General features: G+C 48.1%; 1 protein-coding gene across 2 annotated transcripts in view; it reads right to left on the reverse strand.

The window, feature by feature from the left end:
- The window catches only part of SAMD10 (sterile alpha motif domain containing 10), a 64,051-nt gene that overhangs the window by 7,453 nt on the left and 40,380 nt on the right, over positions 1-16,218 (reverse strand). For both annotated transcript variants that reach the window (XM_081011597.1, XM_081011598.1), the window contains exon 3: positions 2,304-2,472. In XM_081011597.1, the coding sequence (XP_080867723.1) occupies positions 2,304-2,472 (169 nt within the window). The remainder of the gene's footprint in view (positions 1-2,303; positions 2,473-16,218) is intronic.

The following is a 16,218-nucleotide window of genomic DNA, read 5'->3' on the forward strand; positions in this document are numbered from 1 at the left end:
GGTTGTAAAGGCTGCGGAGAGAATAACTGGGTGCACTCTTCCCACCTTGGATCAAATCTATGCTTCCAGGTGCCATAAGAAAGCTGCAGAGATAGCGCAGGACAGTGCGCACCCCGGAAGTGATCTCTTTCAGCTTCTGCCTTCTGGAAGAAGGTACAGGGTTATAAAGACTAGGACTAGCCGCCTGAGAAACAGTTTCTACCCAAATGCACTTTTGGTTTTAAACTCATTGTAAGAAGAAGAAGAGAAGAAGAGTTTGGATTTGATATCCCGCTTTATCACTACCCGAAGGAGTCTCCTTTCCCTTCCTCTCTCACAACAAACACTCTGTGAGGTGAGTGGGGCTGAGAGACTTCAGAGAAGTGTGACTAGCCCAAGGTCACCCAGTAGCTGCAGGTGGAGGAGCAGGGAATTGAACCCGGTTCACCAGATTACAAGTCCACCACTCTTAACCACTACACCACACTGGCTCTTGTAAGGAGTCTGTATGGGAATATATTGTATTTAAAAATTGGATATCAGAGTTTTTAGGGGGCTAACCAGGTTGGGATAGCTGGGATAGCAGGCTTGTTGGTTTTTGAATGTCTTCTGTAGATTTTTCAATTTCATTGTTCTGTATGGGACAATGACAATAAAGATTATCGTATCGTATTATCTGGAAGCATGCCTGTTCCCAGTTGCTTAAAGCACCCCTCAATACTTCTTATTTTTCTGCTAGGTTTTCAACCTTTTTGGGTCCACAGCTCCCTTGACCAACTACGTACTTTCTGCAACAACCCTGTGGGACTCAGGGGTCCAGTTATGTCACCCCTTGCCTGCAGAGCTGGCAGCCCCTAACTCTTTTTTGAACATCCTCTTTTGTTGAGTGTTCCCTTAGCCTCCTCTCTTCTCCCCACTCCTTGGGAGTCCTCCCGGCAGCTGCCGCCCCTAGTCTCTGACCTGCCCTGCCTGCCCCAAAGAGGTGCCTCCTCACAGTGCCCCACAGGGGCCTGGGAAGCACCCCCTGGCCAGCCCCAGAGGTACAATTCGCCTGGGGAGCTTGTAGCCAGGGCTGCTGCAGCAAACAGCTGTGCAAGCCTTTGGGAGGCAGAGTTGCGAGAGGGCATCAGAGGAGAGGAAGAAGAAGAGTTTGGATTTGATATCCCGCTTTATCACTACCCGAAAGAATCTCAAAGCGGCTAACATTCTCCTTTCCCTTCCTCCCCCACAACAAACACTCTGTGAGGTGAGTGGGGCTGAAAGACTTCAGAGAAGTGAGCCTAGCTCAAGGTCACCCAGCAGCTGCATGTGGAGGAGCGGGGAAGTGAACCCGGTTCATCAGATTATGAGTCCACCGCTCTAACCATTACACCACACTGGCTCGCCAGGAGGGAGGGAAGGAAAGAGGGACAGAGGCTAGTGTTACCCGCGGCACCCCGGCCACCACTCAAGTGCCATGGCACACTGGTTGAAAACCACTGTGTGTGTAGTTCCTCGCGAGCCTTGCTAAAATCTGCATTTTGCAGGTTGAAAGACCTACATTGGCTCCCAGTACGTTTCCGAGCACAATTCAAAGTGTTGGTGTTGACCTTTAAAGCCCTAAACAGCCTCAGCCCAGTAGACCTGAAGGAGCATCTCCACCCTCAGCGTTCTGCCCGGACACTGAGGTCCAGCTCTGAGGGCCTTCTGGCGGTTCCCTCACTGCGAGAAGCAAAGCTACAGGGAACCAGGCAGAGGGCCTTCATGGTGGTGGCGCCCGCCCTGTGGAATGCCCTCCCACCAGATGTCAAAGAGATAAAACAACTACCTGACTTTAGAAGACATCTGAAGGCAGCCCTGTTCAGGGAAGTTTTTAATGTATGACATTTTAATGTATTTTTGATCTTTGTGGGAAGCCGCCCAGAGTGGCTGGGGAAGCCCAGCCAGATGGGCGGGATACAAATAATAAATTATTATTATTATAATATTATTATTATTATTTGCAACTTTGCCGTGATATTTCGTCTTGCTTTATTCCAGGCTTCCTCAACCTCGGCCCTCCAGATGTTTTGAGACTACAATTCCCATCATCCCTGACCACTGGTCCTGCTAGCTAGGTATCATGGGAGTTGTAGGCCAAAAACATCTGGAGGGCCGAGGTTGAGGAAGCCTGCTTTATTCCAAACTTCCCCTCCTTGTCAACGAATGGTTGTTACAATCTTGTGCCTCAGCACTTTTTCTGCTGTTGTTATCCTGACAACGAAGCCCAACTGCCGTGCGTTACAGAGCACCCCTTTCTTCCAGGGAGCCTCCTCTTTTGGGGAAACCCAGAGAGGCTCGATTACCTGTGATGGCGTGATGGGAAAAGGCCTCCACGTAGATGAGATAATTGTGCGGGCAGTGCTTTTTGAGCCACTTGCACACATCCTGCTGCGTCCAAAGCACCACCGGCTTGGTCAGGCTCCCGAGCGTCGGGCTGGTGTGGTAGATGCCATAGTGATCATAGGTCCGGACCTGGTGGGGTTGAGGAAGAGGGGAAAGAGACGAGAAGCATTAGCGAGTCTCCTGATGTCAGTGGTGCCTGGGACCCTCAGCATCCCAAACAAGATCTTCTAAGCAGCCACACAAATGATGGTTCCTGGTAGCGGCCAGGAAAACTGAAGCAGGGATAATATTATAATTTTGGGGGCTGGTCAGTCTGGATGAAACCCCGTGCCCCTCCCCAGACCTGCAATCCTGTATCTGTGAAGGTAAAATATGTAAAGTTAAAGCCTGGATGGTTAAGGTGACTACGGGGTGCGGCGCTCATCTCGCTTTCAGGCCGAGGGAGCCGGCATTTGTCTTCAGACAGCTTTCTGGGTCATGTGGCTGTCAGCATGACTAAACCGCTTTTGGAGCAATGGGACACCATGACGAAAGCCAGAGCGCACAAAAACACCGTTTACCTTCCCGCCGCAGTGGTACCTATTTATCTACTCGCACTGGTGTGCTTTCAAACTACAAGGTTGGCAGGAGCTCGGACAGAGCAATGGGAGCTCACCCATCACAGGAATTCAAACTGCCGACCTTCCGATCGGCAAGCCCAAGAGGCGCAGTGGTTTACACAGGTAGAATGTGTAAGAGGAAGCTCCCCAATGCAGTTGTAACTTAATTTTCACTCTAAATTTCGACTCTAGGTGGATGCAGCATCACTCGGATCCTGTGTCCAATGGCTTTGGCAGGTAAGTTGGAGCAGAACTTTGCTTGTACCATGTTGCTGCTTCCCCCAGATTACTCCGGTTCTGTTGGGTTTGTCACCAGGAGTTACAGTCTTTTGTTTATGCTTTGTACACATAGGCTCATTTCTTGCCCCAACAGAATTCTGTCTCAGCTCCTGGAATAACCCCCCTCTGTTTTGAGGAGAGCTGTGTGCTCCTTCTGGTTTCAAGGACCTCGCTTGTATCCAGCAAAAATGGCCTTGGACCATAGCCCGCCAGTCAGGGCATCGTCTTGAAGTCCTGTTCCCTCAGCAACACTGGCCCAAGATGGCGGCAATAAAGCCAATGGAGTCCCTTTGTCAATGTTGTGGCTTTGGCTGGCCTTGCCTGGTACTATTTATTTACTGAATTTATTTATTGAAGTTGTAGTTCGCAACTTAAAAACACAAGAAAAAACCCACAAAATACAAGATAAAAACAAGAATGAACTATTATTATGGTTGGTGACACAAAAATACGGAAGTTCCTCTACCACTCTTCAACTACTACAGTGGAACTTCGGTTTTCGAGCGTCTCAGAAGCTGAACGATTCGGAACCTGAATGCCAAGAACCCGGAAGTGAATGCTTCAGTTTTCGAATGCGCCTCAGAAGTTGAACGGCTTCCGAGATGTGTTTCTCCATTTTCTCAATGGAATTTGCCGACTGTCCATCATGCCTTGGTTGTCAAACTTTTCGGAAGTCGAACGGTCTCCCAGAACAAATCACGTTTGACAACCGAGGTTCCACTGTACAGTGGTACCTCTGGTTGCGAACGAGATCCGTTCCAGAGCCCCGTTCGCATCATGAGCAGAATGCAACCCGCGTCTGTGCATCTGCGGGTCGCGATTCACCGCTTTTGCGCATGCGTGTGACGTCATTTTGAGCGTCTGTGATTGCGCGAGCGGTGAAACCCAGAAGTAACCCGTTCTGTTACTTCCGGGTCACCGCAGGACGCAACCTGAACCGAATGTAGCAAGAGGTATGACTGTACTTGTATTTAATTGCTTTGATTCAGGCCATAGGCGTATTTGGCCCCCACGCAGCCAGCTGCCGACCACTGGGGCCGCTGACCTGCCCTCTTGCCGCCAAACCCTGAGCCAGCCATTTCAGAGCCGCCGTTCCCTTTCCACAATCCCACACGGCAGCCCTCTGTCCTTTTCCGAACGCTTCCCCTCCCTGGCATTTCACTATTATGCAACTGGTACCACCTCGCTGCTCAGGCTGGGCTGTCACTTGGCATCTTCTTCCACCTCAGAGCAAAGTGTCTGTGGCATCGCTGGGTAAAACCATCCCAGGCGTCTGCGGCTCGGCTACTTAAGAATCCAATTACGGGAAATGCTCAAGGCTGCAATGCGCTAGCCGTCTCCCCACCCTCTCCGGTACCAGTTTCCACTTTTCTCCTCCGGGTTTTTATTTTGTCACGGGCTCTGTTCGTCATGGAAATGGGGTTCTTCACCTTAGATAAATCTATATTTCATTGTCTCCTCCTTGGTCCTAGGATATCAAAACACCGCCTGCAACAAGAGGGTGTAGTAGCAGGGATTAAGAAAATGCTGTGGGCAGCAGGAAATGCGCGCTTCACAGAAGAGAAAGGGGCCGTGTTCAGGCCCTACTCCAAAAATGGGCAAAACACCTACAGCTCCCATCCAAGAAATTCAAAGACTATTTAGCTAAATATGTTAAGATAATTTAAATAGAATTACTTGCGAGTATCAGGGACGTGGGTGGCGCTGTGGGTTAAACCACAGATCCTAGGACTTGCCGATCAGAAGGTTGGCGGTTCGAATCCCCGCGATGGGATGAGCTCCCATTGTTTGGTCCCAGCTCCTGCCAACCTAGCAGTTCAAAAGCACGTCAAAGTGCAAGTAGATAAATAGGTACCACTCCGGCGGGAAGGTAAACGGCATATCTGTGCACTGCTCTGGTTCGCCAGAAGCAGCTTAGTCATGCTTGCCACAGAAGCTGTACGCCAGCTCCCTCGGCCAATAAAGCGAGATGAGCGCCGCAACCCCAGAGTCGGTCACGACTGGACCTAATGGTCAGGGGTCCCTTTACCTTTACCTACTTGCAAGTAGCAGATAGACCTAGTATTTAAATATGTGATGTTTTAGAATACTATGTTGTTAAAATGAAAAGAAAGAAAGATGTTAATCAACCAAGCAAATTCTACGTAAAAATAGTTTTGGAAAACTGTTACAATGATTTAGATGGAAACTCAGTCAGGGGGACTCGAGGAAGTCACCCAACAACATTAACAAAAGTGGAATTATTACAGTTAGGATAAATGTTTGTTTGTTTTTTAATGTTTTCTTTTCATGTTTGTGGATTTATGTGTCATAAATTTGGAAAACTAATAAAAAAAAACTGGGGGGGGGGGGAACCACCTACAGCTCCCCAAACAAACGGATGCAAAATCAGGATTCTTCCCCACCAAAAAAATAAAAAATCAGGGAGTCCTCTCCCAAGGAAAAGAACAACAACACCCTTCATTTTCTTTTTTTTTAAAACTAGGAAGAGTAGGAGTCCTTGGAGGAGGTCATGGAAGGGGAAGACAGAAAATTGCCTGATATTGAGTCAGATTCATTAGTCTATTTAACTCAGTATTGCCAACACGGAGAGCAGTGGCGTCAGCAAACAGACATTCCCAGTCCTACCTTTATGCAAGGCAGATGCCCTACTGGTGAAGACACCGTGTTAGAGACCTCAGGTATACAGCTGCACCTAAATATTGCTGTCTTAGAAATGGTCCATTTCCCAGTGTGTGGCTCGATCGTCCTGTTGAGATGCTTGCCAGACAGGGACCTATTTGCAATGCAGCCTCTCACTGCCTGTGAGGGAGGGATACAGGGCTGCGGAGAATGGGGGTGGAAAGGTCGTTCTGGGGTTTTAGTAATCTATTCAACGTGGTCATGTATCCTGCCTTTTAGGGTACAATCTCCCCACAAGGCGGCTTACAAGGGAACCCGTAAATACCGTGCATCAAGACCAAAAAAATGTACAAAACAGACTGGTAAGATAGAAAGAGAAAGAGGAATCCTTTCTCTTTTGCTCTGTGGACAGCAGTTATGGCAGTCCCACCATCATTCACGAGGGGGGGTACAGTGTAGAGGGGGAGGTTTGTGCTAAGATGGGGAGAGGGGTTGCCACCCATTGAGAGAAGGGGATGTGATTGTCAGGAGCTCAGCCTACACTCGAGTAGGACCCTGGCGGAGACACATGCCCAACTGGCATGTTCCCTCCCTCCTGGTCGATCGTTCGGGAGCTTCAAAAGCTTTCTTCAGCCCGAACATCACAGCGACTGATGCCAACTGACACCGGCACACTTAGGGATCCGCAGAGTCTTCCCAGCTTGCGTAACAGACCTCAGCAACTCAGCATTTTGGCTAATCTACTTTATTTACATATAAACACACACGGAGCACTGCAACTGGCTCCCCCTCTCTCTCTAACATCAGACAGCAAAGAGAAAAAGTCCCACTTCACGGAACACAGTCCCACTTCACGGAACAATAGTCCCACTTCACGGAACACAGCAACACAAACATCCTGTCTCCGTCACTTCCCACTCTGTGGAGTCAAAACACATACCGCCATGTGAAAGACAACAACCCCATGACTGCAATCATGGAGCAGGAATTCTAACAGTGATAGGGGGCACTGACAGAAGATATTTGGGTGGGGCATCCATTTCCGGGCAATTCGACCGTGGAACGGACTCCCTTGGGAAGTTGTGGACTCTCATTCCTTGGAGGTTTTTAAGCAGAGTTTGGGTAGTCATCTGTCATGGATTCCCACATTGCAGGAGGTTGGACTAGATGAACCAAGGGGTCCCATAGAATTCTATGATTTCATATGCCAGCCATCTAGTTCCTTGGGCTTAGCAGGGTGGCCACATGAGGCACAGGAAGAGCTTGACTTTATACGTACCTGTAAACTGCTTAGGAGCCACCCAGGCAAATAAGCAGTTAATAAATTAATATTTCAAGCTATGGTTTCGCCAGTGGTGATGTATGGAAGTGAGAACTGGACCATCAAGAAGGCTGATCGCTGAAGAATTGATGCTTTTGAACTATGGTGCTGGAGGAGACTCTTGAGAGTCCCATGGACTGCAAGAAATCAAACCTATCCATTCTGAAGGAAATCAGCCCTGAGTGCTCACTGGAAGGACAGATCCTGAAGCTGAGGCTCCAATACAGTGGTACCTCACAAGACGAATGCCTCGCAAGACGAAAAACGCGCAAGACGAAAGAGATTTCCATTTTTTGAGTCGTTCCACAAGACGAATTTCCCTATGGGCTTGCTTCGCAAGACGAAATGTCTTGCGAGTTCTTGCGAGTTTGTTTCCTTTTTCTTAAAGCCGCTAAGCCGTTAATAGCCGCTAAGCCACTAATAGCCGCTAAGCCGCTAATAGCCGTGCTTCGCAAGACGAAAAAACCGCAAGACGAAGAGACTCGCGGAACGGATTAATTTCGTCTTGCGAGGCACCACTGTACTTTGGTCACCTCATGAGAAGAGAAGACTCCCTGGAAAAGACCCTGGTGTTGGGAAAGATTGAGGGCACAAGGAGAAGGGAACGACAGAGGACAGTGTTCTCGAAGCTACAAACATGAATTTGACCAGACTGCGGGAGGCAGTGGAAGACAGGAGGGCCTGGCGTGCTCTGGTCCATGGGGTCACGAAGAGTCGAACACGACTAAACGACTAAACAACAACAACAACAACAAAATTAATGAATAGTAACAACTGTGACTCCAATGAGCTTGGAGCAGTTTGAGCATCAATGGCTGCCTCCACTGCCCAAGGCAGTAGATCCTTGCTGGGAATTGCAAATGGATCGAGTGCTCTTGTGCTCAGGTCTTGCTTGCAAGCTTCCCACAGACACCTGGTTGGCCACTGCAAGAATGGGACACTGGGCTGGACAGGCCATTGGTCTGATCCAGCAAGCTCTTCTTGCTTTCATATGAGCAGCCTGGAGAAAGAGCTAATACAGTGGTACCTCAGGTTAAGAACCTAACTCATTCTGGAGGTCCGTTCTTAACCTGAAACTGTTCTTAACCTGAGGTACCACTTTAGCTAATGGGGCCTCCTGCTGCCGCCGCACCACCGCTGTGTGATTTCTGTTCTCATCCTGAGGTAAAGTTCTCAACCAGAGGTACTATTTCTGGGTTAGTGGAGTCTGTAACCAGAAGCGTCTGTAATCTGAAGCGTCTGTAACCCGAAGTACCACTGTATTGGATGGTTTCTGCTGGGGATGTTAGCCTTCAAAGCTTCACATTTTCAAAAACATTGGAAATACAGTGGTACCTCGGTTTACAAACTTTAATTTGTTCCGGAAATCTGTTCTTAAACCAAAACCGTTCTAAAACTGAGGCGTGCTTTCCCTAATGAGGCCTTCCACCACCGGCGCCCTTCCACCATTCAGATTCCGTTCTTAGACCGAGGTAAAGTTCACAAACTAGGAAACTACTTCCGGTTTTGCGGAGTTCGTAAACTGAATCATTCGTAAACAGGACTGTTCTTAAACCGAGGTACCACTGTATTGTATCCTCCCCCCTTAGCCTTGTTTTCAGATTATAAGGAACCCACGGTGAGCCTCTAGAAACAGGCGAGATACAAATCTAACTCAACCGTCCATCCTGAATTCATTCCAAGAGCACATGTGGGGCTTTCAAACCGCAGAATTTAGGGAATGCCCCCCACATAGTCCCATCTACTCCCCCCACGCCCCGTTTGGATAATTGCGGAACAGCATCCCAGCGATCGTAGAGGCCGCCGTGCTGGTTTTAATCTTCTTGGCAGACAAAAGCCACAGCTTGTTAATAAGAGGCAACGTTTAGGATGCGTTAAGCATCACGTTCCGGATGATTTGGAAATCTGGAAAATGAAGAGCTATTAAGAGCTGGCTTCAGCGTGGCATTGACAGCTGAACAGCAGCCAACTCTGGCCGTTGGAGTCCCATGCCTAAACCCTCCCCTTTTCCTTTTTCAGTAACAAGCTGTTCAGGGACATCGGGCTCAAGGGAAGGACTTTGTGAATAACTGCACAGCACAGCAGCTTTGGATCAGGATCTGCCTTTAATCCCAACCTGCAACATGAGGCCGACTTGCTTTCCGTTCTCTCTCATTTTTCTCTTTCCCCATTTTTTTTACCATGCTCCATAATAATACAGTGGTACCTCAGGTTGCATACGCTTCGGGTTACATACGCTTCAGGTGACAGACTCCGCTAACCCAGAAATAGTGCTTCAGGTTAAGAACTTTGCTTCAGGATGAGAACAGAAATCGTGCTCCGGCGGCGCAGCGGCAGCGGGAGGCCCCATTAGCTAAAGTGGTGCTTCAGGTTAAGAACAGTTTCAGGTTAAGTATGGACCTCCGGGATGAATTAAGTACTTAACCTGAGGTACCACTGTAATAATAATAATAATAATAATATAGTGGTACCTCAGGTTACATACGCTTCAGGTTACATACGCTTCAGGTTACAGACTCTGCTAACCCAGAAATAGTGCTTCAGGTTAAGAACTTTGCTTCAGGATGAGAACAGAAATCGTACTCTGGCGGCGCGGCAGCAGCTGGAGGCCCCATTAGCTAAAGTGGTGCTTCAGGTTAACAACAGTTTCAGGTTAAGAACAGACCTCCGGAACGAATTAAATACTTAACCCAGGGTACCACTGTAACTTATTATTTATACCCTGCGCATCTGGCTAGGTTTCCCCAGCCACTCTGTGCGGCTTCCAACAAAACACTAAAATACAATAACCTATTAAACATTAAAAGCTTCCCTAACAGGGCTGCCTTCAGATGTCTTCTAAAAGTCCAGTAGTTGTTGTTCTCTTTGACATCTGGTGGGAGGGCGTTCCACAGGGCGGGTGCCACTACCGAGAAGGCCCTCTGCCTGGTTCCCTGTAACTTGGCTTCTCACAGGGAGGGAACAGCCAGAAGGCCCTTGACACTGGACCTCAGATTTATTTACTTTCCAAAATGCATTATTCCAAATTGGATTTCATATGGAGTTACTTGGATCTCCTATTTAATTTTTAGTAGTTTTCTGAGGGCCTCCCTTGGAGGTTATTTCAGAGGGAAGGTTGCAATATCAATTTAAATAGGGTTGCCATATCCCCAAAAGTGGGTCAAAGTCGTTGAGATGTAATAAATAATAATAATAATAATAATAATAATGAAATAATAATAATAAAAATAATAATAAAAATAATAAAAATAATTTATTAATTATACCCTGCCCATCTGGCTGGGTTTCCCCAGCCACTCTGGGCAGCTTTCAACAAAATATTAAAATACAATAGTCCTTCAAATATTAAAAGCTTCCCTAAACAGGGCTGCCTGTTTAGATGTCTTCTAAACGTCAGATAGTTGTTTATTTCTTTGACACCTGGTGGGAGGGCACCACTACCGAGAAGGCCCTCTGCCTGGTTCCCTGTAGCTTTGCTTCTCGCAGTGAGGGAACTGCCAGAAGGCACTTGGCGCTGGACCTCAGTGTCGGGGCAGAACGATGTGGGTGGAGACGTTCCTTCAGGTATTAGAAAGAGTATTGAAAATGGGGCTTGGGTCTAACTGCCCCAATACAGTCGTGAAAACAAATCACCACCACCACCATCGAAGGTGGCAAAAGAGTAGCAATGGAAGCTTGTGTAAGGAGCAGCAGAGACAGAGGACAAAGGAATTCAGAGAAGGGGTGATAAATGAAAAAACGGATCTCTCAGGGTGACTCTGTGGACCTGGAAACCAGAAGCCAAGCAGAGATTGGAAGTATCAGGGTCCAGCCAGCACTCAGAAGGTTGATGGCGCTTGACATGCTAATTAAGCACACCCAATTAAGGAGCCGCCGCAATTAGCACAACAGGCATGTCAAGACCTGCTGCCCTGCTTAATGGCTTGTCCCTCAGAGATGCCAAAAGCCGGGCAAGTGGAGATTGAGGCCAATTCCCTGCCCAATTGACCACGGGGCTGATTGGCCACGGGGTCAACCCAATAATTCCTAAAGATCTGCGCAAGGGCTTCTGTCAGGCCTGGCGCAGTCTTGCGGGGAGCCAGCGGCTTTGCCAGTTGCGTTGTCAAGATTGCAACAAGGCTGGAATACGCATCTGCCCAGACGCCAATCTTGCAAACTCTGAGGTGGAAACTATTTTGGGGAGCTTGGTCAAGGAGGCAGGAAGACGCCGTAGATTGCCTTCTAGGGCGCTGGTGCTCCTCTGAGACTAATCTGGTCTGCGGCCACATCCACTCCATCCATACATTTGTGTGTGTGTGTGTGGGGGGGGTTATTAAAGATTTTGTTGATTTACAAAAGTGTGTGCAATGTCTTTCTCTCATATTTTTTTCCCATGTAACGTTTTTACAAATCAGTTTCATTTGTTGATACATTAGGAAGAAAAGGGGGATGTTTCTATTTTTCTTAATATATGTAGCGTTTGGTGTCAGCATCGCTTGTGCAGGTTCTCTGCTGTTCGCTTGTGTTCCTTTGGTGGTGAGAGAGGTTGGGGTTGGCCTAGGGTGTGGCTGTTCATTTGTGGTTGGCTGTGGTGGTCTTTGTTTTCGGGTGTGAGTGGGGTGGGTGGGTGTTTTGGATCAGGTTAGCCATACTGATTTGTATGCTGTTGGTGGATTTTTGTCATTGTTTTGCTGGGCTGTGTATGTGATAAAGGGGAGCCATACCAGGGTGAAGGCGTCTTCTTCTATTTGTCCCCGTGACAGTTTCAGTTTATTGGTTAATTTTTCTAGTAGGGCTGTTTCCCATACTATTCGGTACCATTGGTCCGTGTTTACTCCTGACAGGTCTCTCCAGTGTCTGGCTATGATGCCTCTGGCTGCTGAAAGTAGGTGGGTTATGAGTTCTTTGTGGTGTAAGTGGGCATTATTGTCTTGGAAGATGTTTAGTAGGGCCAATTCTGGGTTGGTTTCTAACACTTGCTTGGTTATTTTACGTATTTCTTGTATGGTTGTTGTCCAGAATAGTTGGATTTTGGGGCACTCCCACCACATGTGGAGGTATGTGCCTGTGGAGGTGCACCCTCTCCAGCATTTTGGAGATACCTACAGGTGGTACCTAACACCAAGAAAACTAGTGCTAATACATCCAGGAACCTCCATCCATACATTTAAAGCACACTGCTTCTCCTGGGAACTTGTTGAGGGAGCTGTAGCTCTGTCAGCAGTAAGCTACAGTTCCCATGATCCTGGAGGGGGGAGCCTTGTGCTTTAAATGTGCAGTGTGGATGTGGCCTACCGGAGGGCTTGCTTCTCCACCCGTGCATTCTTAACTCAAGCAATACATCCGTCAGTCAGCAGATTATCACCATAACACAGGCTATGGGCTCAGCGCAGCCTCAGGAGAGAACCCAGGCTGCTCCTTCTGCATCCTTATGGGGCTTAGTTAGAGAACAGGGGTCCAGCATACATTTAGGGCTGTTTATCATTACCACTTTTTCAGCTTATTAGCTGCTTGTCGTCTGAAGGTCTCCAAGTGGCTTAACAGCAATACCGTATTTTTCGCCCTATAGGACGCACTTTTCCCCCTCCAAAAATGAAGGGGGAATGTGTGCGCATCCTATGGGGCGAATACAGGCTTTCGCTGAAGCCTGGAGAGCGAGAGGGGTTGGTGCGCACCGACCCCTCTCACTCTCCAGGCTTCAGGAAGCTCTGCGCAACCCTCGGGAGCCCGGCGCGAAGCCGTGCTGGGCTCCCGAGGGTTGCGCGGAGCTGCCTACACTCCGGGGCTCGGCGCAGCTCCGCGCAACCCTCCGGAGCCCGGCGCGGCTTCGTGCCGGGCTCCCAAAGGTTGCGCAGAGCTGCTTGCATTCCGAAGCCTGGGGCGCGCTGAAGAGCGCGCCCGGGCTTCGCGCAGCTCTCCGCAAGCCTGGGGAGACCGGTGCGGCTCCCTAGGCTTGCAGGTAGCAGGCTGTTCTGGGGGCTGGGGTCGGGGGAAGCTCGGGCTTCCCCCGCGCCAGCCCTGTGCCTGGGGGGGAAATAATTTTTTTTTCTTTATTTCCCCCCCCCCCAAAAAAAACTAGGTGCGTCCTATGGGGCAGTGCATCCTATGGGGCGAAAAATATGGTATATCTATATCTATAGACATATATATCATACCGTACGGGAAGGGAGAACAAAAAGGTCTGGGGTCATTCCATGCATCAATATAGCGTTTAACATTCTGCATGGATTGGGATATCACTGATGCTAACCCTTAGGATCTTAATATTCTCAATAGGTAGAGATATTTATATTTCCCTAAAAATCAGAATGTGGTACCTCGGGTTACAGACGCTTCAGGTTACAAATGCTTCAGGTTACAGACTCTGCTAACCCAGAAATAGTACCTCGGGTTAAGAACTTTGCTTCAGGATGAGAACAGAAATTGTGCTCCGGCGGTGCAGCAGAAGCAGGAGGCCCCATTAGCTAAAGTGGTGCTTCAGGTTAAGAACAGTTTCAGGTTAAGAACAGACCTCCGGAACGAATTAAGTACGTAACCAGAGGTACCACTGTACAAGTTTAACAAGTGTCAGCAATCATGTAAGTGCTTCTATTATTGACACTACCCCTTAGGACAGGTATGTCAAATGTCTGTCTCGGGGCCTTATCGAGCCCGCCGGTCGGTTGAATTCAGTTTATTTCCTGGGGTAAAATCCAAAAAAAGCCTTAACAACTTCAACTGTAAAAAAACCTTCAACCTCCAAAAAAGCTCAACAACTTCAATCCTAAGGTTAACAACTTTGGTTGGCCCTTCGCTTCATCAAATCTGGCCCTCTTTGAAAAAAGTTTGGACACCACTGCGCTTAGGATCTTAATATTCTCAACAGATATGGAGTGGGTGTGTTATTGGGTTGTTGTTTTGTGGTTTTCATGTTGATCTTTTCTGTGACCCGCCCTGAGACCTCCGGGTATAGGGCGGTATATAAATTCAATAAATAATAATAATAATAATAATAATAATAACCCTTTCCCCTCTAAAAACACTCTCCTTTTAAAAGGCTGCTCTGAACTTCCTTGCTGCCCATGATCCTTTGTGAAACAAACACATGGACCCTGGCACACAAACATGTTCCAAAGGCAAGCACCAGCACGGAATAGCAATTTGAGTGTTCAATACGTACATCCCCCATGACCCTTTCCGTTACCCTCTTCTGCCCCCCTTGCCAGTTTCTGCTCATTTTTGTTTGTTTGTTTGAGTCAGGGAATATTTGGGGAGGGAAAGAAACCCCTTGGCTTGGTCCCACCTTCAGAGTCTCTAAGCGAATCTGATCTTTTTCTGTTTTCAAGCATGAAAAGCAGGCTTTCGAATGTGTAGCACAGAGCACATGTGTGCCTTTAATTCCTGGAGAGAAAAGAGGAAATTGGTCCAGGAAATCTGCGCCCAAGAGTGACGGCATCCTCGCTGGAAAAAAAGACGCTGAGCCCACAGCAACTTTTATCCAAATAACCCTCCTTACTTCTGAGTAATAGGTACCCAGGGCAACTAGCAATTTCCCCCAGACCAAAGCAAACTGCGCATTAATCTTGACGCTAAGTCTCCTTCTTGCAAATTGGCAAACGGTCTGGATTTTGCCACTCTCGTCTCCCTCCCTTTCTCCACAACCCAAATTGGCATACATTGCCTCAAACGTGACCCACAAATGGAACAGATGCGGAGACTGGCACCTGGAGGCAATTTTTCAGCTGGTTTAAAAGGAAGCTTTTTTCTTTTTCTTTCCCCCTGTATTTTCCTTCCAGGCTGAAGGCAGCCAGTTCTGCATTTCAAGCCTCTCGTCGTCCCCCACCCAACTCCCCTGCTTCAGCGCCCCTCCTGCAAAAGACGGAACTGAGATTCAAAGAAGGATGTTAGGGAGGGAAAGCTCTGTTCCCGAGAAGGAAAGGAACAAAGGAGCTGGTTTTTGGCAGGTATTTCTGGGGCTTAATTCTGACTGAAAGGCCACCTCCGTAATCCCAAAAGCAGGAGGCTGGTCTTGGCTTCCTTTGGGCCGCTGCAGATGTGCCAAAACGGCTTCAAAGAATCTGTGCCACACCCTTAAAGCATATGGCTTTCCTCAAAGAACTGTAGTTTCTTAAGGGCCCTGGAAATGGTAGCTGTGCGGGAGGAAGTAAACTACAGTTCCCAAAAATTCTTGGGGGGAGGGATGGTGCGTGTTACAGACCACCCCAGTCTCTGAGAAGTGAGAGATTCCAGAGGTTCTCTTATTTAGGGTTCAGTTTCTTTGGAATGAAGGTCAGCGGAGAGCACAATGTCTTTAGCATAGATGGTTTTAGTTACACATATGTTGTTGTTTAGTCGCTTAGTCGTGTCCGACTCTTCATGACCCCATGGACCAGAGCACGCCAGGCACTCCTGTCCCCCACTGCCTCCCGCAGTTTGGTCAAACTCATGCTGGCAGCTTCGAGAACACTGTCCAGCCATCTCGTCCTCTGTCGTCCCCTTCTCCTTGTGCCCTCCATCTTTCCCAACATCAGGGTCTTTTCCAGGGAGTCTTCTCTTCTCATGAGGTGGCCAAAGTATTGGAGCCTCAGCTTCAGGATTTGTCCTTCCAGTGAGCACTCAGGGCTGATTTCCTTCAGAATGGAGAGGTTTGATCTTCTTGCAGTCCATGGGACTCTCAAGAGTCTCCTCCAGCACCATAATTCAAAAGCATCAATTCTTCGGTGATCAGCCTTCTTTATGGTCCAGCTCTCGCTTCCATACATCCCTACTGGGAAAACCATAGCTTTAACTATACGGACCTTTGTGGCAAGGTGATGTTTCTGCTTTTTAAGATGCTGTCTAGGTTTGTCATTGCTTTTCTCCCAAGAAGTTACACATATACACAACCTCAAGATTCACTGGAATGAGGGGGGTGCTTTCTGATGTGAAAACATTCATGAAAACTACTCTCATTTAGCATAATGTGTGTTTGGTGGGGAGCTATTGGATTGTTGTTTTAATTTTTATTATGTATTACGCTTGCTGGTACCTTTCCCGGGAAAATCAGAGGCTCACTATGTCAGGTTCCTATTGGAAGACAGGACAAATGCTAGAACA

Source organism: Podarcis pityusensis (assembly GCF_964106645.2).
Source record: "Podarcis pityusensis genome assembly, chromosome: 6".
Classification (NCBI taxonomy): domain Eukaryota; kingdom Metazoa; phylum Chordata; class Lepidosauria; order Squamata; family Lacertidae; genus Podarcis; species Podarcis pityusensis.